General features: G+C 34.2%; 2 protein-coding genes across 3 annotated transcripts; one reads left to right on the plus strand and one right to left on the minus strand.

Moving 5' to 3' along the window:
- The first annotated feature begins 5744 nt into the window (after positions 1-5744).
- On the plus strand, positions 5745-23090 carry LOC138134939 (serine protease snake-like). 2 transcript variants are annotated; one of them, XM_069053543.1, is made up of 5 exons: positions 5745-6017; positions 20141-20295; positions 20347-20462; positions 22413-22666; positions 22720-23090. In XM_069053543.1, the coding sequence occupies exons 1-5, from the start codon at positions 5897-5899 to the stop codon at positions 23034-23036; spliced, it is 963 nt and encodes a 320-aa protein (XP_068909644.1). In that variant the 5' UTR covers positions 5745-5896; the 3' UTR covers positions 23037-23090. The 2 variants fall into 2 exon arrangements, with proteins under 2 accessions (XP_068909644.1, XP_068909645.1); XM_069053544.1 differs by lacking the exon at positions 5745-6017 and adding an exon at positions 19401-20083.
- Positions 6248-12290, minus strand: LOC138134940 (serine protease snake-like). Its single transcript, XM_069053545.1, has 5 exons — positions 12140-12290; positions 11087-11184; positions 8057-8166; positions 7542-7968; positions 6248-7484 (listed from the first exon to the last, which is right to left on the minus strand). The coding sequence occupies exons 1-5, from the start codon at positions 12222-12224 to the stop codon at positions 7326-7328; spliced, it is 879 nt and encodes a 292-aa protein (XP_068909646.1). The 5' UTR covers positions 12225-12290; the 3' UTR covers positions 6248-7325.
- Positions 23091-25871: the final 2781 nt, after the last annotated feature.

A 25871-nucleotide genomic window follows, 5' to 3' on the forward strand; every position in this document is an offset into this window, starting at 1 on the left:
GGCTCATTCCAACAAGATAACGTTTTGACAATTGTTTATTAAAAAAATTCAACTATAAGTCCGTATCCGTTGGCCAATTTCAATTATTATGTTATGTACAGTCGCGGCCGTTGAAATCTCAGACAAGAAAGATTTAAACACTCTGTATAAAGTCCGAAATTTTATTAGCGTAAACAGGATTTTCATCAAGGATTATAAAGTCAGTGTCAGTTTTTGACATATTAGGTCAGAATACAGCGTAACTTTTGAAATGCCGCAATTATCTGATTTGCAAAAATTTGTTAGACTGAGGGAGGGTGTGAGTATAAGAGCCATTCCGAAAGAAATTAATGTGGATAATGTTTGAGTGACATTTTGAGAAACGTCACTTTCCACACCATTTACAAAGCCAAAAGTTTCGCGTTGTCAAAGTGTCTGAGTTTTCAACGGCCGCGACTGTACCATGAAAGTTAAGGAATTTTAATATTTTTCCATAGAAACGGTTACGTGTAGGTATGCTGTCAATAAATTCATTTTAAAAACATTATTGAAAAGGTGGAAAATATAAAGGAAATTCTAATCGTACAGTGTTTTGAAAGGTTCAAAGCTCTATACGATAAGTCTTCCAAAGACTTTGAGGACGGTGTGAAGAAGGAAATGATTTGGAGAAGCTGATTTATCCGTGTTTTTGTAACTCGTTTTTTTCGTGGCTTCTTCCTTTTTTCTTTATTACGACCTATGTATCTCGTGTAAGACCACAGCACAAGCAGCAGCTTCTAAAACCTCGTCTTCACAAAACGTATATTGGACAATTGTTTGACACTTAAAAAATCAACAATCCTATCACGTTTTGTTATGAACTATAAATTGAATTTAAAAAGTTATGTTATGTTTATGATTTTTGACTGTTATGCATATGCTATATCTATACGGAACTATAAATCGTGTTTATATTCGATTGTGAAGTTAAGTTTTTTTATTTCATCCTGTGTCAAATTTCAATACTTTACGTCATCAGTTTGAATCCGGGAAAACGCAAAAAACGGCCGGACGCCGGTTAAGTGTTGCTATTGGAAACACAAAAGTAACAATAACAATTATTCAGGTTTAAGAAATGTTTTATTCAAAACTACATCTAAATACAAATTAACAATTTAACTATTTCGGCCACAAAGAAGTTGCACTTACTTTCTCAGACTAAAAACGTTAGCTCACAAATAAAATAATACAACCATTTAAACCAAATCTAAAAATGAGGCCAGCCAGCATAACCTCTTCCGTTATTTTCTTCACATTATTTTCTGATTTTCATTTACAAAAATGGCTGAATTGTTTTTGATACCTTTCACCTGACTTGCTAGGTATTAATTCAGCACAGGCTTCTGCAGATTTTCTTACAATTTCTGGAGGATTTGCTTTACAAGTCATTTTGACGCACCAAATTATTTCAACAAAATAAACAATTGCCAAACAGCCGTTGCTAATCATGTTCCAAAAATATGACTAGATGGGGAGCATTTGTTGAATTATTTTGAAATTAATTTCAATGTTTCTTTCAAACGAAATTTGAGGCAGGATGAAATAAAATACATAACGACATTCGTCCGTGAACTCTTTTTACAGTACTCGTTTCGAGTTTCAAGACTCGGCTCCTTCGTCGCCTCGTCCTTAAACGTCTAACTCGTACTGTAAACTATGAGTTCCCGGACTTATAACGTTAATTACTATTTAGATACAAAATTAATAGATTCTAAAAATTCCGATAATTCCGAAGTGAACTGTTTTTGTTGCTGTGGTTACGACGAAGTTGTGTTTGAAATACGAGCTGAAATCGTCTTTATTTCTGGTTATAATAATGAGCAAAGTAAGTGAAATTGCAGCAAAAGTCAAAGAATCTTTACTGTAAAGTTTTCCATTAATTCTATTCTTTCTTGATTTAAATAAAATTATGAAATTTAGTTATATACTCCATTCTTTATCTTGGTCTTTGGGAAATTTTCAGCCGTCAAGTTGAATTTAGGGATTTTTGAAAGTTCCAATGGAAAAGAGCGTTGGTAGTTGTTGAAAAGTATTCAAATATTACAATAATGTACTTACAGAGACGCTGCAAAGTCTTTCTATTTATTATTTTCCTGGGTAATCTTGTAGTTTACGTCGCCCAAACTGCGCATCTCATACGCGCAGCCCCATAGACTCTGCATTGTTGCCAGATGTCAATTAGAAATGAGGGCGTCTTTTAGTTGGATGTGTACGACTCCTATACGTTTATTAATTAATGTGTTTTCCTCGTTTAGTGTGCTTTTTTTAACTTTGTTTCGAAACAATGGGTGGTAGAGGGGCTCCTGCACAGAGTATAATTGTATAATTAAAATCACCGTCACGTGATCTTCATTGTGAATTTTCTCTTATTCGATACAAATAAATAAGTCTGGCAACGCTGTACACATTTAGCATGGTGCGCGAAGCGATGCACAGTTTGGGCGACGTAAACTACAAGATTACCTTTTCCTGGTTAAATTGCTCATAATTCATATGGACCGAGACCACCGACACATAACCTCAAACGTGTCATCTTCATATCGCATCGTTTTCTAAAATTTTAATAACTTGCTTGAGAATTTCAAAATGTTCCAGACCGCCCACACACTTTCCGGTCAAATTTGGTCCGGTTTATGGTTTAAGAATTCGGTTAATTTCTCACACCCAAACTTCTTTGCAATATTGCCCGGCACGGGACGGGAATAATGTTCGGTCGACGGTCGGATTGACCGACGACGGACGCCGATAATTTTCATATCTGGAACGGTTAAATTTAAGAATCGATGTGTACGGCTTATACAGGCTGGTCCCGATATAACCTGCCAGAAGAAATCCAGTAATTGGTGACGATGAGTAGAACTCATACACAAAAAAAGTTTCTAATAAAAGTCTTTTCGTTTCCGAGATAAAAATAATTGAAAATTTGGTCAAAATTTGCTGTACGCTAATGAGTTAATCGGTTTTAAAAAGGTAATTCTGGTTACTTGGCTGCGATTTCTTTAGCAACGGTACCTGCAACACCTATGACATTTGTCAAGTTTAATTTTAAATTTGCGAATCCTTCAAAAAGTTATGAAATTCACGAAACAAGAATACGCCGATTTGCATTTACTCTATGGCGAAACACGTGGTAATTTAAGACCGGCAAGGCTACCATACGGAGTGCGTTTTCCTGAAGGAGTCCTTCCGTCTCGTTGTACTTTTGTGGAGCTACATCTGCATTTATGTGAGGTTGGTTCTGACTGATTCCAATACGATGGCGTCCCCGATCCTCCATTTAACCCCTCTGGATTTTAATTTTTGGGGCCACACGAAAGATTTGGTATACGAAGTTGAAATAAATACAAAAAGCCAACTCCAGAAACGCGTAACAGACGCCGCGAACCAGATTCGTAAAAACTCAGAAATGCTGAATTCTGTTTATGAAAATTGGTACCAGCGTACTCAATGTGCTTAAATGCCAACGGAAGGCACACAGAACATTTATTATTAAATAATGTTTCTAGTCTAGTTTACCTTTCATTAGTTAGTAGATATTCTTAATTAAAAGTTGAAAGTACGAATATGTAAAGTGTAAATAAATTTATTCAATACATTATTTTGGCTATTTAACCACAATTAAGACGATACTCTTATTACACAGTTCTTCCACAATTTTGCACACACTACCTCTACATTTATTTACACATTGAGGAACACCACTTTATTATTTTATTACTCATTCATCTCAGTCTACAAAATCAGCTTTTGTACCTAAATATGCTGGTGAATTAACGCACGCAGTGTACAGCGTTTTCAATAAATGTCATTAATTTGATTTAGTTTGTCAGATTTGAGATTTGTCATAAACGATACAGGTACCTATGTTGCTTAGATACTGTCATCCTTACGAACACCAACAATTAATTCCTGAGTAGGTACGTACATATTTTTGTGGTCAGCAGCGTCGAATGGGTGTGGATAGGGGTTAATTTATCCCCATTATTTTGGACCTAACGAAGAGGGGTTTTTTGGACTTGTTAGATCCTTCTAATGGCCCAGAATTTTTTTGGCAGGTTATATCGGGACCACCCTGTATATTTACATTTCGCGACATAAGATTGTCGGATTTGGCGATGAATGCTTGGCGAAGATTCTGAATTCGCATGACAGCGATGACAGTTAATATTTGATTTACACGACACACAAATTTGGTGGAAAAAGTAAAACTTACAAAGCTACCCATGGCTTGCTTGATCGCATCGACCACTCACCAAGATAAAGAATGGAGTATATTGACGTTCATTTTGAAGTACAAGATGATCAAAAAGAACTGTTTGAGTTGGCAGTACCTAGGAATACTGATTTTTACTTTTAAATGGTATAACTGGAGTAATTTCCAGTTGTTGATGACTTCACAGTGACATCCCTCGTGTGACATTTGACATTCAAATTCAAAGTAAAACGCTGGAAATTTCAAATTTATTTATTTAACATGGTTTTCACATTGCAACACAACATTTTTATTGGAATGGCTTATTTTCGAAATGGGATTTATAATCCAATTACAGGTTCTGTATTTCAAGTTGTTTCTTTGTTTGATTTTTATACATACTATTGGGGACACGGAAAACTGGGCAGATGTGTCATTCAGTTGTCAAAATTTCTAAACCATACCTTAGCTACTCATAAACAAGCTTAAATTAATTTGACAGTTTTTTTGAAAATATCAATCATAACGACAGTAAAGGTGCATTTACATTGACACTTTTTGAAATGACAATAGCAGACTGCCCAGGATTCCATGTCCCTCATTGTACATAATCTACAATTTTGTCGCTGTTGGTTTCACGTCAAATATCTATCAAAAGATCAAATATCTATCAAAAGACGTATCCGGTTGCAGTATTGCAAACTGCCGAATAACAAAATGCTATTAATTGTATTGCCAACTTAAACAGTCCTTTTTGATCACCCGGTATTACCCAAAATTGACATGCGTCTGTTTTACTTTGCATTATGGACGCTGTCCGGAAAGAGCTAGTTTATGGACGATAAACGATATTATAAATGTATAAATCATGAATTATAATACAATCGAACATAATAGTGTTTATTTGTGGCAAGTTGGTCAAGTTTGAAATGACATCTTTATAAATAAATTGCAAATGTATTGGCATTGGCCTATCAAAAATTATCTTGGTCAAAGGTAGTCATGGATTGGAAAACGTCCGTCTCAACTTATTCGTGTGACGATTTCTTCGGTACGAACGATTGGCCTACCATCACCTTTTTTATGAGTCACAGTGCCAGTTTCGCGAAACACACCAACACAATTTATAAGGCATGCATAAAAATGCTTCGGCATTACTGCAAAGTGTGGGAAGTACTCTCGAAAATTAATTTTGACATTCAAAAAATTATTGACACAAATGCTTCGACAATTATTTGAAAATCCATGACCACCTTTGACCAAGATAATTTTTGATATGCCGATATTTCGAGATCAAGAGAAATACATATACAGGGTTATTCACCGTTCCCGCGAAAATTTAATGCTATGCAACACAAAATTCCAAAAGCTCAAATTGCTAGATCCCATGTTTAACGTTTTACAAATAAAGAATCAAAGTATTTATAGTCAAAATAATGTAATAAGAAGTCCCGCGGCAAAAATGCGAACTAATGAATGTTTCTATGGTAATTATCAAAAATAATAAATCTACGTTTAAGACGTTGTCATTCATTTGAACAATTCAAACAAATTCAATGGCCCGGTTTTATAAAGCGATGTCATGTCGTTGTTAAAGTTAACATAATGTCAAGCGATCTAATTAGAGGATATTTTAACATTGGATTTCAATCAGCTAAGCTTTATACAACCGGGCCATAGAACATCATGAGTTTGAAGTTATTCAGTTCAATGGTAAGTTGTAAATCCAACAAAGTGCGACCTCGCGGTAGGCAGATAACGCTGGAAGTTGTGATAAAACGTTATTCACAGTCTATTTTTCAAGTAGGTAGGTAACCAATTAATTATGCAATTAAATAACAGGTCTTGTATCATTATTTAATTTGACCTTGTGGAGTAGGATTTGTTGGATCCGGAACAATGGAACACTTCGATGTGGTTTTTTGTTTGTTTATTTTAACAACCTTATCTACCATTGTATTTTATTTATACATTTTTCAGCATTCTAATTTTGTGTCAAACGCCTTTTTATAGAACTAATGATTTAAGACAGTGAAGTATCTAATATTAACATTTATTATAATATATTACATATTAAAATTTAACATGTTTAAAATGTACTTGTACTTTACGTTGTCTTATTTTTGATAAATAATAAATCAATACAAATCTCCTCGTAGGTACACTTCTGTGCAATAAAATTAAGCACAGCAATTATTTTATAGTTTAAACCGGACAACGAAATTCCTAGTAAATAGTAGTTTGTTTAACGAGTTTGTGTGTAATTTGGGCTTTTTTTGGCATGAGTGGGCCAGTTTAAAACTCGAGTGAGACGAGAGTTTTAAAGGTCCACGAGTGCCAAAAAAAGCCCAAATTACACAAGAACAAGTTGAATACAACGTTTTTTTGTTCGACGAGCCCCCCAAAGGCTTCAAATCGCTGAAAACCTTTAAATTTAGCTTGACGTTTCGTTTTGACAAGTTGTCAAATTTATCAAAATCCGTTCACACAGGAGAAAATTCTGAAATTCTGACAGTGTCGAACAAAAAAAACTATTTTTCTATAATTGATTCAAAAAATTGAAATTCACGCATAGTTATCTGTGCCTGAAGTGGGTCATTTTCTGACGTGTATTTTTTTTTGCATTGTTTGCATTGTTTTTCATTTCACGCACTGTTTTTTATTAGTTACCTAGCAACATGGTCACTGAATTGAAACTTCAGAGTTCCTTCAAAAATTTGAATTTTTAATTTCAATTTTTTGAATCAATTATAGAAAAAATATTGTTTATATTTCGTGGGCGAAGATGTTTTTGTGCATTCAAAGGCTTATACTGCCTCGACCTTCGTCTCGGCGTAAAAGACCTTTTCATGCACAAAAAACACTCTCTTCGGGCACTTAATATAAAAATAACTATTATGTAAATCAGTAAATTTTTTTTGGAATATCGTGTCATTTAGACAACAATTCAAAAATGTTTTCAAATGTTAAATGTATTATATGTACAACTAAAATATTGTGAAAATTAGTTATAAGACTTGTGCTTAATTTTATTGCACAGAAGTAGGTACATAAGAAAAGTAAAATTTTGTAGAGTCAAACTGTAAATTGTATTCCTGAAATCTCACTGTTTTCATCATGCCCAAACATTTTTTTCTATCCAAGAAATATACGGTGAAACTCTTGTGTAAACCCCTGGGACGTTGGCAATCCCACAAGCTTTACCGAAAGCAGTAATTCCAACGACAGTATGTAAGACACCCGTTTTCATTGCCAATGGTCCACCAGAATCACCCTACATATAACATTATAATATAGTGACCACATTTGTTCAAAGGTATCTAAATAATACCTGGCACGTATCTTTTTCTTCTTTACCTCTTCCACCTGCGCAGATTTGTGTAGAATCGTCAATACCTTTCAATAATTTTCTTTTGGACACGTTACGATAGTGTGATCGACACTGTCGGTTTGGATATAAACTTAAGTCGACTTTCATTAGGTTATCTGAAGAAGATCCAGCAAAAGCCAAAAGTCCCCAACCAGTAGCTGTTAATTTACTTGTCCTCGGTTTAACATCAAATACGGTGTTGAGACACGCTGGCAACATTGATTTAGAAAACTGGATGTTACTTTTTAGTTTTAGTAAGGCTATGTCGTTGTACTGGGAAGGAGGTTTGTAGTTTGGATGTTTTATAATTTTGGATACTCCAATGTCAGTTGCGCTTCTATCATCCTTTAAATTTCTTACACCCATGCGGATCATTTTCACAGTACCGCTACAAAATAATATCTAATTAATAAATATGGCAATATTTTTATTTAGTTTATCTATTCTAAATTGTGAAAATAAAAAAGAAAACGTACTACTCCTGATGACTAGTGCAATGAGCGGCTGTAAGAATATAATTTTCACTTATTATCGTCCCTCCACACAACCATTTAAAATTAGGGTTTGATCCATATCCCAAGGCTACCTGAAATTAAATGAATTATTTGCAGTTATACAAAAAACTAAAAACCCAAATAAAATTTTATTTACTCAATTATTTACACATTAGTGAAATATCTTTTTTCCGAGGTGTTTGAGGTTATAAATAGCGTCAATGTGTAGTGCATTGTTTCGGTTTTACTAGTTTGGAATAGAAGAATAACTATTTAGATATCACGGGAAATTTAGCAACATATTATATTCATTTTGATAGGTCCGCATGTCAGGCACTCAGTCACGGAAATCAAACAGCGTGTCCAACATTAGAAAAAATAATTATGGCCTCCTATTATGCCAAAATAACGTAAACGGTGTTTAAACATAAAATTCGAAACTGATAAACATCAATTGACAAGTGACAACTAACTTGATTTTGAGTGTCACATGATTTTTGCAATTAAAAAACTAGAGCTAATTTTAGCCCGTGACTAAAAACCCCGTTGCTGACTTCATCTTGTGACTGAAGCGCACAAAGTCAGAGGCTGTCAAGGTGTATTTAAAAGATCACTTTGCGTCATAGAAACATATGCGATAAATGGCGTTTTAAACATTGCAGTAGAAAACATGTTTTTTTGTTCGACACTGTCAGAATTTGAGAATTTTCTTATGTGTGAACGGATTTTGATAAATGTCACAACATGTCAAAATGAAAGTCAAGCTAATTTTAAAAATTTTAAGCGATTTGGAGCCTTTAAAGGGTTCGCCGAACAAAAAAACTTTATTAATATTTTTCGAAACGTTTATTTTAAATTTTCACGGTGATAGTGGTGAAATGAAAGCTTAACAATAAGTAGGTAGTTGATATTTTTTAGGTTAACGGGTTTGTTAATGTTTTCTGCATTAAAGTGATGTGACATAGGTAGAAATGAATTGCGTAGATAATTTCAGTAATGCCTTGTTTGGTAAATAATCGCCTAAAAATATATCCTCAAAAATAATATCTACTTTTTGATACATTGTTAAGGGAAACAAAAGGAAACGAGTTAAGTGAACAGTAAACAATTAAGAATAATAAGTTATTGAATTTGAATAAGAAAGAGAATTTGATAAAAAAAAACAATAAACCTGATTTAATATTATTTTGATATGGGAATAGTTTCATAATTTTGAATTGAATTAAATGCATTAGATAATAATTATAACTTGAAGTTTTGAACTATTATTTAACAATTTAAGATTATTTATAACGGGTGACTATTAAAATTTTCACTTAGGGTTGGCTATGGATCATTCTTTGTTTTCCGTTGCACCTTAGACACTGACAAGTTTGACATTTCAATAAATGTTTTTCTCTTAATTTGGTTATGTTTCAATTGTACTGACTGACATTTGTCGTTCGTTCTTCCGTGTGTCTAAAGTAACAGAAAAAATAAAAACTCGTTCAAAGCCAACTCCAAGTGAAAATTTTAATAGTCACCCGTTATATTATTTATTCACATAAGATGACGAGCTTGACCAGGTGAAAATGCAACCCAAAATACACTTTACAAAACATTCATCGTGTTTTGGTATTTAAAAATTAAATGAGGAATCCAAGTAGGTACCTATTCTATTAATGTGAAAGGTATATCTGTCATTGCATTTTTCGTTCATATTTAGTATTTGAAAAGGTTTTCGAACGGTGACAGAACCGATATGATTCTACTTACCCATCACTTTTGTGATTTTAATTGCTTATTATTCCTTATTAAATCATATTTTGTTGAGAGAGGTATTTTTCTGTCAGAACTTGACATTCATTTGGCTGACGTTAAAAACTGTCTATGTTTTATGTGCATTATGATAACCACTGGAACGGCCCGTGCTTACGCACTAAAATCAATAAAATATTAAAATTTTACGCTCATTTTCGATATCTCTTTCTTCTTGGATTCTGTGTTCCCGCCTACGTCTTTGTCGTTCTCTATTTTCTGCTCTTTGTTGCTCAAGTTCGTCTAAATTAACTATTATTGTAATATTTTTCTTATAAAATTAATGACAGGTTTTGCTGTCAAAAGGGAGGTGTCATAGCAATACAGTTTCGTGGATACCGCCATATTGTGACACGAAACGGACACCTATTTGCTTTATATCATTATAAATGATTGTCCCATCGCAGTTGGCGTTGAAAACCCACACAAATTTGGGATGTGCCGCTAGTTTCGCAACGTTAGACAAACTAGTAGACAAATTTACGCTGCCGCCAGCAGCGCTACCTATTGGCGATGCTGGTCTCACTCATGTTATAAAGCTTGCGGCACATTCAACTACGTCACTAACGCCTACTGCGATGAGACAATCATTTATAAAGTCATTATAAATGGACCCCGTAGTATTAAAGATGCTGGATAATGTAATAGGGATCGATATTGCTTTGTGAATTGCCTTTTGGGTTACATTTTTACCTGGTCAGGCTCGTCATCTTACGTGAATAACTCTGTATATCAGTACAAAAGATCATTTGCAGCGTATTCCAAACGCTTCAACACATTTCGCTTCATAAATGAAATCAAAAAGACAGATTTTGACAGATTTGACAGATTTTCGACCGTATTCACCAACGCCAGTTAACGTTAACTGTAGGTTAAAATACTTCGTTACTTTAGTTACCTATTGTTATAACAATGTTTTCGTATATTTTAACCTACAGTTAACTTTAACTGGCGTTGGTGAATACGAGCCTAACGGCCGTATTCACCAACGCGAGTTAACGTTAACTGTAGGTTAAAATACTTCGTTACTTTAGTTACCTATTGTTATAACAATGTTTTCGTATATTTTAACCTACAGTTAACTTTAACTGGCGTTGGTGAATACGGGCCTAAGGCCCAAGCAATTTTTAGTAAAGTCGAATAATTAAGAGCCGTTTATTTTCAGTGTAACCCATTTTTCGCAATCTATTTTATTTTAATTAAAACACTACTTACCATATGCGGAAATTCATTGTTAAAACTTAAAGAACCTCCAATGATACCTAATCCAATTTTCTGGAAATTGTTAGGAATCTTGAGGTACTCGGCACATTCTGAAAATATATAAAAAAAATCAATTTATTTTACAAATCTTGTGTCCTCACTTTAAACTCGGTACAGGTTGCAAAGACACACTTGTCATTTGCAACAGCATTTTTTTCATATTTCTGAACCAAATGAAGGCAGAAAGAGACAAGAAAATCATAGTTTGGGTTGAATATTTTCCATATAAGTACAGTTTTAAAGTAATTTCAAATGACTAATGCCATAAAAGTGCTGTTGCAAATGACAAGTGTGTCTTTGCAACCTGTACCGAGTTTACATAAAATTAAGTTTGTACGCCCTTCGATTTTTTACTAAATCAATGTTATTTTGTTGAAGTCTGATTCTGAAATGTATTTATTTATAATGTACCGGGATATCAAAAATTATCTTGGTCAAAGGTGGTCATGGATTTTCAAATAATTTTTGCTATCCCGGTATAAGGTAAATTCAGTTTTGTCCTTTTCTAGTTAGTTGTCAGTTTGTGAATTAGTGTAATGTCCCATTTGAACGAAACAGGTACGACCAGAGTAGCCACCTACCTTGAATGTGGTGGTAGTAAAGTTTTTTGGACCCTGGTAAATCGACAACCTCATTTTAACACTAATCTCTTTACAAATAAGCTACCGTAAGAGCAAAAAAAATGCCATCAAGTATAGCTATGAAAAGAAAATGCCATGTCTTTGATTAAGAAATTTGTCATGCATTTGTGGAATCCTGAAATGGGTTATTTAATTTTAAATAAACTAACTAAAACTAACTAACTAACTAACTAGTAACTAACTAAACTAAAATTTAAATAAACAAACAACTTACAGTGCACAAGCGCATTATGGATTGTGTCATAGCTATCCTTGACGGCATTTTTTTGCTCATGGTATATTTAAACTATAAAAATATGTCATTTTTTTCTGACAGTTCCCTTAGCTTACGTTAATTAGGATATAAAGAATAAAGGTCACTTACTTTTATTAGCTTTTTGTTGAGCTAAACTCGAACAAATAACGAAAGACAGCAACAAACTAAAAATAATTCTATTATGGGAACTCATTTTTGACAAACTGGTGGTTTCGAGCTACAGGAATATTTATTTATAAGAGACAACCGCTGACTCAGTTAACATTTCACAAGAAATATACCAATCGGCTCAGGGTAAATCCCGTAAAAGTACATAACCGTTCTCTATTTTATGTAAATAAAATACCTTTTCCCGACAGGAAAAATAATATTTTCCCAGAATCAACAGACAAATCCGCGTATACAAATATAACACAAAAAGCGAGAATGACGTCATTGTTGTTATAATAGGAATTAACGCTTCTTTTATTTTAACAAGTTCAGTGCATGTAAAATTCAGTTATTTTTTTATTCGACACTGTCAGAATTTGAGAATTTTCTCCTGTGTGAACGGATTTTGATAAATGTCACAACTTGTCAAAACGAAACGTCAAGCTAATTTTAAAGATTTTAAACGATTTGGAGCGTTTAAGGGGCTCGTCGAACAAAAAAACGTTGTATTCAACTCGTTCGTGTGTAAATTGGGCCTTTTTAGGCACTCGTGGGCCTTTAAAACGCGAGTGAAACGAGGTAAGGTATATACAGGTTGAGTCAATTGTGGTTTATCTCTGAAATTTTCTTAGATGCAACCAAAAATACTAATTCCACTTACCACTTGATACTGCGTTTAATTTAAATAATAAATTGAATCAAAATTGCGTTTTTGGCTACAAACGTCAAAATGACAATGTAGGAAATTTAATCAGCAACATGACAACGTAAAAAGAAAACTATCGGTTGTAATTCCACGAGAGCTCTGAAATAGTTCAGTCAATATAAACATAAAAAAGGGTCCGACCTTGCAAAAGGTCATGTAGTTCTGATTTTTTAATATGTTGTTTGGACCTCAGCCAAGAGTGAAAAACCAAATTTGCAACTTCGAAAGACTTGTGCGCGTTGCGTGGTAGCCAAAGAACAGCAAAATTTTCTCACTATTTTCAGTTTTTGCTCAATAGCTCCTAAGATATGAGTCTCATACAAAACATTGAAGTTACCTTTTTTAAACTAGATTAAATTCACTACAGTTTGAGGCCTAAGCGAACTTTGTGAATCCCGCAGTTTCCGAGAGAGAGCTTTTCAAAAATTGGGTATTTTTTCCAAGAAATGAAAAAAATTTGTTTATGTCTCTTATTTTATTAAATATCGTCAAAAATACTCGCCCCATGAGAAAAGTCATGGGCAATGAACTTGAAGTATATTTATTTAGCTTTAAATTGAGATGTGACGGGTAGCTGCAGGTCCAATGCTTCTCTCAAAAGTGAATATAACCGAAAAAAGTTTTCAGCGCATCAAACATCACGTATAGGGTGTAAACCGATCAAATAAGTTATTTTATTTTTTACTTTAGTATAATTGCATGATAACTCCTAGGATACGAAATACGTAAACATGTCCATAACAACCGGGGCATAATACAGGGCGTAATGAATTCATAACGCCCTCATCAATTCATAATTGCAAAGATGCCCATTTTTTTTTAAGAACACGTATAGTGAAAAATAAAATCTTGTATGCACCACGGCGTCACCGAATGATTACGCCCATCGAACGATATCCATCTCTCGGGCTAAAGCCCTCGAGCTGGATTCATCGTTCTCCGGGCGTAATCATCGTTGTAACGCCCTTGGTGCATAAATAGCTATTAACGTAATTTAGTATGTGTGGTTAACAACTTAAAGGGAGTCTGTGAAGTTGGTGGAGAAATACTGCCGTCAGCACCAGACTTGTTGGGTCCATCCGCTGTTCTGGAGCCACCATATCTGGCAAATATAAGTGGGCACTCTTTGCGTAAAAATAGTGACCAGCTGAATGAAAAAAAGGTAGCACTTTATCGATAGTACACAGGTGAAGGTTCTAATCACCCTGACGCTCTGCCTGGATGAATAGTTTTACGGGAGTACACGTGTGAAAATATTGGACCCACAGCTTTGATGTGGGACCATTACCTTCCAAATTATTTTATGTAGTTTTGAATTTGGCTCTTAAGATTTGGTAAGAGTTATTTTCCTTTACAAATAAGATGAGAGACCTTTCGCTCTCACGTAGCTTATTCTCCGTTTCGGCTCTTTCCTTCCCAGTCAAGTCTACCTCATCCAAAATAATGCCAGCCAATATCAGATTAGTCAAAATGTGTTCTCGTAGAGCCAGTGAATAGGCATGACCATTCAGCATTTTGTCCACGCCTGAAATCTGTATAAATAGTCATAAGTAGCGCCTTCAAGTCACTCCCTGCCATTATTGCACTGATACAACCCAGGAATGACATGAGGAGATGGAACCCTCCAAGCCTCACAACCACGCAGCTTAACTCAGAATGTTGACCACCCTCAACAATATCTCTGACTTTAAGGAACAGTGGTTGATCAAAAGTAAATGACCTTTACTTCTCTCACTGGCTTCAAAATGTGATATGAACATTATATCGTAATCGGTAGGTGGGGCGCGGATGAATGAGAGGAAAATAATTCTTGAGCGAAAAAAATCAAGACCATTTGTCACCTGCTCCATGAACCCGTTCCAAAGGAGCATACTTAGAGTGTTCGAGGAACACACATACTAAATTAAGTTAAAATAAGTTATTTGATTGGTATAGGCCTCATACGTGATGTTTGATGCCCTGAAATATTGTACTCAATAATTTTTCCCAAATTCCATTTTCGAGGTTTTCGGTTATATGCCACTTTTGAGAGAAGCATTGGACCTGCAGCTGCCCCTCAAATCTCAATTTAAAGCTAAATATATATACTTCAAGTTCATTATCAATGACTTTTCTCGTGGGAGGAGTATTTTTGACGATATTTAATAAAATAAGAGACGTAAACAAATTGTTTTCACTTCTTGGAAAAAATTCCCAATTTTTTAAAAGCTCAAACTATACTGAATTTAATCTAGTCTAAGAAACGTAACTTCAACTTTTTCTGTGAGACTCATATCTTAAGAGATATTGAGCAAAAACTGAAAATAGTGCGAACATTTTGCTGTTCTTTGGCTACCACGCAGCGCGCACAAGTCTTTCGAAGTTGCAAATTTGGTTTTTTACTCTTGGCTGAGGTCCAAACAACATATTAAAAAATCATTACTACATGACCTTTTACAAGGTTAATGTTTATATTGACTGGACTAAAATGATCGATTTTTAACATGAAAGCTCACCTAGATAACAACGAGTGACACTTTGACAGTCTTAAATTATGTCAAAGTGACACGAGTGGTTACCTTTTGAGAGTTTGAGTATTAAAACAGACCATTTCAAGAGCTAGAGCGTATTTCGGTTGATGATTTCATGAATTAAATAGTACCATTTGACAACAGTATTTATTTTATTACTTTAGCAATAGGATTGAAAACATCTGAGAAACCTACTTGACGAATTATCGAATTATCACTATAATCCAAAAAATAAAGCCTTACGATTGGTCGAAAACGATGATGAATGAAATAATCGTAAAAATTGTTCAACATGCATTCCATTTTCGAGTAAACACGCGCCAACCCTGTTTAAAAAGGACATTTGAACGTGTCGTAATGTCTCTGGCGATATGGCGATATACGGCAGTGGCGGCTCGTGGGTTTTATTGTTGAGGAGGCAAACTTGAACAAACATAGTAATAATAAATACACCATAATAATAATTTTTTTAAATACACTATACCGGGTGCCCCAAAATGCTTACCAGTACGTTGTTAAGTAAAAATATCAGGTAAAAATATTCAATCTTCTTTTTTGTAGAAGATATGAACCTACTGTCGCGAGCAATAAATTTTGGTCGTCAATGTCATTTCAAAATTTGGTTAGATTATCACAAATTTAAAAAAATTCCCTGCCTGATTATGCCCATGTCAAAAAAATGAGAACAAAATGACAATTAATGTCATACAACATGATGATAGGTTATGACATTTACGACTGTTTTACAATTGAGCATTTTCAATTGCGTCAAAAAATGACCTTGGCGACCAAAATTTATTGCGCGCGACTGTACATAATATTTGTTTTATTTTGATTTTTGGTGTCGTTCGATACAAAGGGCAATATTTTTAAGATCATTAAATCTTAAACGCGACTAAACCGTGTTTTCTGTTTCAACAGCAAATAGCATGCAAGGCTAACAAAACAACAAATTTTTGTTCACACTTCGGACTAGTCGTGTGCATTTCTGATACCACGTAACCATGTAGTGTTAAATTACCGTTTCTGATTTCAACTTACGCATATAAGGCAGGTTAAATTTAGTTGTGGCTGATCTTGACTTTTTACAATTTGTCGTAAGACAATGAATTAAATGGATGATTTAATAATTAATCAATAACATCTTCGCAATTTCTTTAATTTCCATATCTTTCTTCCTTTTATTAAACAATATAAAAATAAATTCTAAAACACGGACTTTTGACCAGGGACCAATAATACCACTCCAAATCCAAAACAAAAACAAACGAGCACCTACAATCTACACTTGTAAACGACCACCGGTGCGTGGTCAAGAGTCAAGACTCGTAAGAGCTCGGATACAGTTCGAGACCCAACAGCGTTCGTTCCCGCGATGGTCATATGTACATGAATCGTGACGTCTGTAAACAAGGCAAGCCTCCGGCCGAAGTCATTTCTCGGGCACAAAACGATTTATTCCGAGAGCCTCGATGCTACTTAGGAGCATTTCCATGCATTTTCGTCCGCTTAGCGGCGAACAATGCTGCGCTAAATTAAACTCTGCCTCCGGCCGACAAAAGCAACAAATGCTAACATGCTGGTGAATCGTTCGAGAGAAGAGTTAATTTATCTTTACAGCAAAATGGAGAGCATTTCGAGAATTTTCTTTAGTTAATTTTTAGATTATTATTCCGAATTCCAACTTTGATTTCTTTTTGCCGTTAATTTTTACTCTCATAACCTACCATTTTGTCGTTATTAATGCTACGTCAGATATCTGTTAAATAAACCCACAAAACATATCCGGTTGCAGTGTTGTAAATAGCCGAATAAAAAAATGTTCTTAATTGTATTGCCAACTTAAACAGTCCTTCTTGATCACCCGGTACTCACGAATTCTTTGAGTTTTTCAATCGTATGTACTATGGCGGACAAAAAAATTTGGCCGTCACTTTCTTGACATTCAAGTAAAGTGTAAATAAACCTTTAGGAACCGTAACCCCACTTTCGATTCTTGTCATTTTGACAATCAATGTAAACTGTTTGAAGCTCAGATATTCCAAAAATCCGACATGAATGAACAAAATTAGAGCAATCGTACATAGATAACCTGAGGTAAACGTTCTGTGTAGTAGAAATGACCAAATAATTTTGAGTTTTGAAATTTACCACCCAAAAAATAACGTTCATAGTAATCATGATGACAATTAAGTACGAATTACAATTCGTTTTTTTTTTAATTGACAGACAATGACGGCCAAAATTTTTTGGCCGGCATAATACAGGTGTGTGGTGGCCTCTTTCTTTTAATACGCCCCACAAGAAAAAATCTAAAGGCGTTATTAGAACCACATACGTTGTTGTCTTCTTCATACAGACTGATCACAAAAAAACGCCCCAGCTTATATCTTTCTTATTAGAAATCGGATTTCAACGAGCCATACATCAAATTAAAGCGTTCAAAAAGTACTATAAGCTGGATGTAAAATGTTACCCTTAGCAACGCTACCTTGCAAGGGTCAAGGGTCAACTTAATTTTTTTAAATGGCAATATACATATAATTTTTTTGGTACAGTTAGATTCATTATTTTTTTCTGAGTTCAAAAATATAGCACATCCTGTATATTTAAATGTTATTCTAAAACAATATCCCACCTCCACCCGGCGGCACGACAATTTTGCTGGAGTACGGATATTACTATCAAGTAATAGTGCAGTGCTTATCAACATAATTACCGGCGTCTCGCCTCCGCATTTTGACTTTGTTGTGTATTATGTTCTGTGTCAATGTTAAGGAACTTCATCACGATGTGACATGAGTATAATAATATACGTTTTTGAATTTCAACTACCAATGTGTTATCTAAATCCAGAATTTTTAAATTTTTAAAAAGAGATTGCGGAACTATTCCCGTTGCTGAAATTACAAGTGGTAAAATCGAAATTTTTTCTAAAATAATAAATAAATAAAATTATTAGGAATAAATAGAACTTTATTTGTAACAGGCCATGAATTACTTATGAAGACATTCTTGTAGCCATGGAAACACAAATAACTAAAAATGTATTGTAAAAATAAACTTTATTTGTCGTAATATTATATAACGGTATTAGGCCGATATGGGTTATATAACAGATGAGGTTGAGATATTGTAAAATCGAGGCGGAGCCGAGATTTTATAATCAACCGAGTCTGTTATATCCATATCGGCCGTATGTTGTTTTATAGTTTTCTTTATACCAATAATACTTAACATTTAACGATGATTTATTTGTAAGACTGACATTTCTCTTTACTTCAAAAATTAAATTTAGTTGTCATTTGTGCCGTAACCGTAGCAACGGCAGCAAAAATAACGGCCTCGGTCTGATAATTTTGAATAACGGCCTAATCTGTTATAGGTGTCATATCAATCAAGCATTGAGTACTGATAAATCCTAATAACAGTATGGTATAAAGAAAATGAATACGATCGAACTTATGGATATGTTACAAGCATATTTCGAAAATAATAAAATATAGTATCTTTTTCAATGCCACCTGAAATCGTTCTGAATGCCGTGCGAAGTGTGATACGTAGATGCCAACAATGTCTCGAACAAAATGGTGCTCAATTTGAACAGTTCCGTCGAAAAAATTATACTGTTATTTTTATTGTTCGTATTAATCAATAAATATTGTTTCCATGGCTACAAGAATGTCTTCATAAGTAATTCATGGCCTGTTACGAATAAAGTTTTACTTATTCCTAATAATTTTATTTATTTTTTATTTTAGAATAACATTTAAATATACAGAGTGTGCTATATCTTTGAACTCAGAAAAACATAGTGAATCTAACTGTATCAAAAAAATTATACGTTGCTATTTAAAAAAATAAAATTGACCCTTCACCCTTGCAAAATAGGGTTGCTAAGGGCAACATTTTATATTCAGGTTGTAGTACTTTTGGAACCCTTTATTTTGATGTACTGCTCGTTGAAATCGGATATCAAATAGGAAAGATATAAGATGGGGCGTTTTTTTGTGATCAGTCTGTACACATATTCAGATCCAACTTTTCCAACAATAAGGGTTAACTCATTTTGTAAAAAATTTAAATAAATAAAAAATAAAAATATGCCTGCGATTTGGATACCGCTGTAGATACATATCCGCAGCGAACATGGCATTTTTACGACATAGGTACCCCATTCATGAGAAACATGTCCACTTTCTCATCGTTTGAGTCATACCTAATAGTTCATTAAAAAAAAGTTGACAATTCTCAGAGTAATGGAATCGTGGATTAGTATTTTAATTTTTTTAACTTACAGATCTAGTGAATGCTGGAATTAGTATTTTTGGTTGCATCAAAGACCATTTCAGAAATAAACCACAATTGACTCATACTGTACTTATAGACCAATGAAATACTGACATAATGACTACTGATTAATTTGTCATATTAAATACACACACGCATGCACATAATTTCATCACATTATAGCAAATCCAATTTCACTTTTTAATTCAATTTTAAAATAAAGTTTATTGATTCGCATTCTTTATACACTAACTTATTTGTCGCCCACTTTAATCTACTCAAATCTGAACTTGAATTGTGTCGAACGTAGTTAGTGAAATATGATCATACTTTTCAGTTTTTGTCTAATTATATTACTACAATTAAAAAATTACCATTGTGGAATTGCTTCATCAAGTAGGTATAATCAAATTTTTCTTAAATGCAATCTAATAAATAAATGTTGTTATCTAGAATGTTTAGAATATGGAAAAGCGGTTTATTCTGAACAAGACAGCCCACTACTGACGCGTAAGCATAAGAAAGTTTCGGTTTCTGAGTGTGGGATAGTGTCCGTACCTTTAATCATCGGTGGAACTGCTGCATCGGATAAAGAATTTCCTCATATGGTTACTTTGATATATTTTAATTTCTCAAACAGTATACGTAAAACATTTTAGGCTGTTATTGGATTTGGAGGGTCACCACATGCAGAGTTGTCCTGGGATTGTGGAGGTAGTTTGATAAGCGACCTGTATATCTTAACAGCTGCCCATTGTCTAGAAAGTCGACATTTGTAAGTATTTTCGCACTGCTGACTGCTGCTGAATTGCTTTTAAACAAATTACTCCTATTAGAAAAATCACAAACCAAAAGTTGTCACATATGATAAAACTGAAATATTATTTGTTTCAAAATCAAAAATCCACCAATATTGCATTCTACCTCGAAAATACAACCGACAACGTCGCCAACTTTTGTTTTTAGTGTTTGGAAGTGTCAGAAAAACGTGGGGTTATGAAATAAAACTGTTGACAGTCGTTTTGGTCGTAGTTCATCGTGTTTTTTAAATTTTTAAATCGAGGCATTTTTATAATTTGATATTTGTGACAAACTGAAGGTCAAATTTTGGCGGCAGGTTGGGCCAACCCAAAAAAAAAGAACTTATTCTAGGGATTTCTTTTTTTCTGCCAACATAATTCAACAGGTGGTGGATTTTTGATTTTAAAACATACTATAGGTAGTTAAAAATGCTGTTACGAGCACATAAAAAAATATATATAAATCTTTTATATATACCGGGACATTTTTTTAACATTGAACATAGCCCATACTTATTCCCTATGTTCAGTTTTAAAAAACACAGGTCAATGCATGAATGTAATCACGTAACCTAGGTAACGAAAATAAGTACTTGACAGTTTAACAAAATGGTCAAGTTGTTTGAAGAAGAAATACACATAATGCAGTTATTCTATGCCAATCAGAGTATTAGAAATGTGCGTGACATTTCCAATGCAACACATGATAGACGAATTCCATCAATCGGAACAATTTTTAACATTATTTCAAAATCTCTGGTGTTCGGTATAGTTGGTTGCATAGCAACTCACAATGCATTGATCTGTGTTTTTTTAAATTGAACATAGGGAATATGTATGGACTATGTTAAGAGTTAAAAAAAAGTCCCGATATAAATATATAAATCCGGTAGGATACTTTTGATATTCACAATAATTCTGAACGATGATTGTGGTTGGGTTTGCAATTATTTTCTTCATTATTTCCAGCATTTCCAAGTAGTAATTTTATGTCCGTTTTACCTCAAATAACGTATGGCAACATGACTTTGATTTTTCTCTCTCATTTCCATGGATACAACAAAAATGAAATATTTGCAGACTATTGGGATACATACCGGGTATCAACCACCAAACCTGGCCATACGCACATTACACATATTAAAATAATATATGAGTTGCTATGAAACATATTATTATTTCGTCAAATTTGCCCAATAATTGAGCATAATACTGCTCTGTGATCGTACTTCCCTTTTCCAAATTTCAAAAGTATTTCTACTTTCTATGATGATAATTATAGCTGTCAATATGACATTACCCAATAATATATTTCAAGCAACTTTTATATTATTTTAATATGTGTAATGTGCATATGGCCAGGTTTGGTGGTTGATATCCGGTAGAGGCCCGGTTGTACTATGGCGGACAATAAATTTAGGCCGGCAAATTTCTGACATTTCAAAAAAGTAAATGCAAGCGACCATTTATTGTCATTATGACTGATGTGTCAGTTTGTCAAACTGAAGGTTTTCAAGCTGTTTGGCGTTTCCTTCGCCTTTTTCGCAACTTACAGATCATGACGCACTAGCATAACTGATTTGTAGCAGCACTTCTCTCTGGTGCACGCTTCTTTTCCCAATTTTAATTTTGTTTATCGCTGTCGGAAATCCGCCCATTTGATTGATTGATTGATTCAAATGAAATGTTAAATATCCTCCAATCAGATCGCTTGACATTATGTTAACTTTAACAACGATTTGACATCGCTTTATACAACCGGGCCAGAATGTTTTTAAATGTTGCCACATTTAATGTAACGAATACAAAAAAGAAGATTCATTTTTACCTGATATTTTAATGACTACCTAATTAAAAACGTACTGCTAATTTGTTTTTGGGGCACCCAGTACATGTTGTTAATTTCTGAAAAATAATTTTTACAGAGGGCCGTCTCAAAAGGTAAGGCTGGGTATTATTGATTTAGATTCTCCTGATCACGAGTTGCAAGAACGTCTAATTAGTGGAAGAATTCCTCATCCTGACTATAAAGCACCCTCCAAGGCAAATGACATTGCTTTAATTAAAATGAATAATCCTGTAGAATTTACGCCGTATGTACGACCTGCTTGTTTAAATAGTAAGAAACTTGTACCAGGAGCCAAAGCACTAGCGACAGGTTTTGGAAAACTCTCATACGGTATTCTTTTTTTTTTAGATCAAGAATTTTATTTTTCTAATCTTTAATTTTAGATTCTGAAAGCGGTAGTAAGAACTTGATGAAAGTAACCTTAAATATTTATTCAAATGACGAGTGTGCTAAAGTTATGGCACCAAGAGAGAAAGTTTTAAATTCGATGTTATGTGCTGGTCTACTAGAAGGAGGAAAAGACACCTGCCAGGGAGATTCAGGAGGTCCTTTACAAGTTGTTCTGGAAGAACCATATTGTATGTATAGTATAATTGGAGTTACTTCATTTGGAAAATTTTGCGGATTTGCCAATTCACCTGCTATATACACAACGATTTCTAGTTTTATCCCTTGGATTGAAAATATTGTATGGTCATAAAATTATATTTTAAGGTTTCTGTAATTATGTAATAAATATATAATGTGACCAGCATTTAATACAGTTTTTATTGTTGTGAAAAGTGAAATTAAGCTTCGTTTAATTGAGTTGAATGTTTCGTTTACCTTTTTATTTGTAGGTATTGAAAATTGTCTTCTTCAAACTAACTAGTTAATTTAAAATGGAAAATATATAATTACTTTTTAACTTTGTCACAGACTTCACGGATTAAAATGTATACTAACATTTGTGATTAAAAATTAGCTTATTAATTAACAATTAAACGTCCGTAAATTATGACATTATCCTGCTGCATTGATAATGCTAAAGTGTCACTTCATTGTCATGGCATCTAACGAGCTGATGAGCGGCAGATAAAGTTATTATCTCCGCTGAGAGCGGCAGATAAAGTTATTATCTCCGCTGAGGGCGTCCGTGAAGTTATTATCTCCGCTGATGAGCGGCAGTAAAGTAAACTAGCTAAATCATTTGAAATTCCTACCTGGTTTCTTAACATGTCTTAAATAATTTGTTATGAAGGTTTGAAGAAAAAATTTTTGCTCCTCATAACATAATATACTATTAAAAGCATTTAATAGCTATTTATGCAACCAGTTAGGAAATGCGTTATTTTGTGTAACGAGTGGAATATTTGCGGGACGAGCGCAGCGAGATCCCGCAAAATCACACGAGTTACACAAAATTGCATTTCCTAAAGTGTTACATACAAGATTTTTTCTAATTTTGACCAAAAAAAGTTTCTTCAAACGTTAAACGAAGTAATGAATTTCATTAATAATAAATTATTATTGTGTTAAAATATCAAGTAGGTAAGTAGGCACGGTTATTTTGCTTAAAAACAAAAAATATGACAGTGTCAAATTGATGATACAATAAATTTTTCCTAACCAGTTAGGAAAGATTTTACTTTTCGTAACCAGTTACGAAAAGTGTGACGTTTCCCAACCTCAATTAATTTTGAAAAGTGTCACTTTATATGTCAAAATTAGAAAAAAATATTTATTATAAGAGATCGCAACTTAGTATAAATTTTGCAGTAGGTACTGTTACGTTTAAAAATGTTCTTATTTCACCAAATTGAACGGTCCGCGCAAATCCAAGCATTTCCCCCGACAACTCCTTGCGGAAAGCGCTCGCGCGTTCCAAGTGAAATTTTTTTGCGGTACTACCGAGGTACACCATGTTCTTTTTCGAATCCAGAAGCCGTAGGAGCAACAAGTGAAGGTTTTGTTTGCAAAAACGATGAGAAAGATAATTTTGTGAATTTTCTACATTGTTAAGCGTTGTACACAAAAAGATCTACTTGTTGAATCAGAAAAGTCTGTTGTTGATGATAGATGCAGCTGATAATAACAATGTGATGGAGTAAAATTTGAGCGATTGTCACATCTCATTTCTTTATGTGAAAGTTTAAAGAAGAAAGTAAAGTAAAACATTTAAATAAAACATTGTTGTCTTACAATTAGTGGTCCATTTAGATTGAAGAAGAAGACCTTGAGAATAATTCTGGAACAGGACAAAGAATGGCAAAGCGACGTAAAAATTGGATTCATCGACTTCACAAACGCCTTTGACACTGTCAATAGATCACAGATGTGGAGAATTCTAAAATTATATGGAATACCAGCAAATATGATCCGCATCATAAAACTAATTTTACAACGACTACAAAACGATGGCAGACCGCGGAGGAAAGTACAGAGACCCGATAAACATAGAAAGCGGAGTAAAACAAGGTTGCGGCTTGTCACCCACTCTGTTCCTTATTATGATAGTAGATTGAATAATCAAAAAGCTAACAGACAACACAACCGGAATAACATGGAAATTGCAGAACAAACTGGAAGATATCGAGTTTCCCGACGATGTGTGTTTACTAACTGAAAAAAGAAATCATTTTGCAGAGGAAATTACAAAAACTGGAGGCAGAGGCCCGAAAAACAGGTTTGAAAATAAACGTCACGAAAACCAAGACATTGAGAAATAGAAACAAAGCACAACAGGCGTTCAATCAATTGGGAGGCATATGGAAAACAAATGTGGTCTCAACCGACATAAAGGTCAAAATGTTTAACTGCACAATTGATAGCTTATTGTTCTACGGTGCTGAAACCTGGAAAGTTGGCAAAGAGACAACGTATACATTGTAAAGTTTCATAAACAAATCAGTAAGGAAGATACTAAAGATAAACTGGCAAGACAAAAGAAGCAACATCGAATTGTGAAACAAATCAAAGCAAGAACCAGAGGGAACCACAGTAAACCGAAGGAAATTGAATTAGATTGGACATACGTTAAGAAACGCTAATGACAACATTGTAAGACAAATACTAGAACATCAACCGGTAGGAAAAAAGTTAAAGGGGCAAACGCCTCAACAGCTGGAGAAGAAGCAAAACGATAGCGAAGAATAGAGAAGAATGGAAAGACACAGCAACCAAAATCTGCAAAGAATAGAGGGATAGAGGTTACTCCCATGCTGCTCCAAAAGATCAACAGCGATGTCAGGAAGACTGAGGAGCAACGTCTCTTTGGAGAATCGAATGCAGGTTTTCACGGCTGTTATCAATAGGGTTATTGTTTTCCGGGTTGTGCCGCGGTCGTCTGGATTTCTGGGTAGCTGACGTTTCAATAGCCTTGCTGCTATCTTCTTCGGAGCTTCTAAGTAAACTGGTCAGGTCTATAAAGGAAAAAAGGAAACGGTACATCTTTCATTCCCCCCCGAAGGGGGGCGGGCTGCTGAGGCTTTCAGCCTTTTCAGCCACACTGACGGGAAGATTCGGGATGGGTACGGTGAGGATGGGTGCGGAAGGA

Source organism: Tenebrio molitor, chromosome 7 (genome assembly GCF_963966145.1).
Source record: "Tenebrio molitor chromosome 7, icTenMoli1.1, whole genome shotgun sequence".
Lineage (NCBI taxonomy): Eukaryota > Metazoa > Arthropoda > Insecta > Coleoptera > Tenebrionidae > Tenebrio > Tenebrio molitor.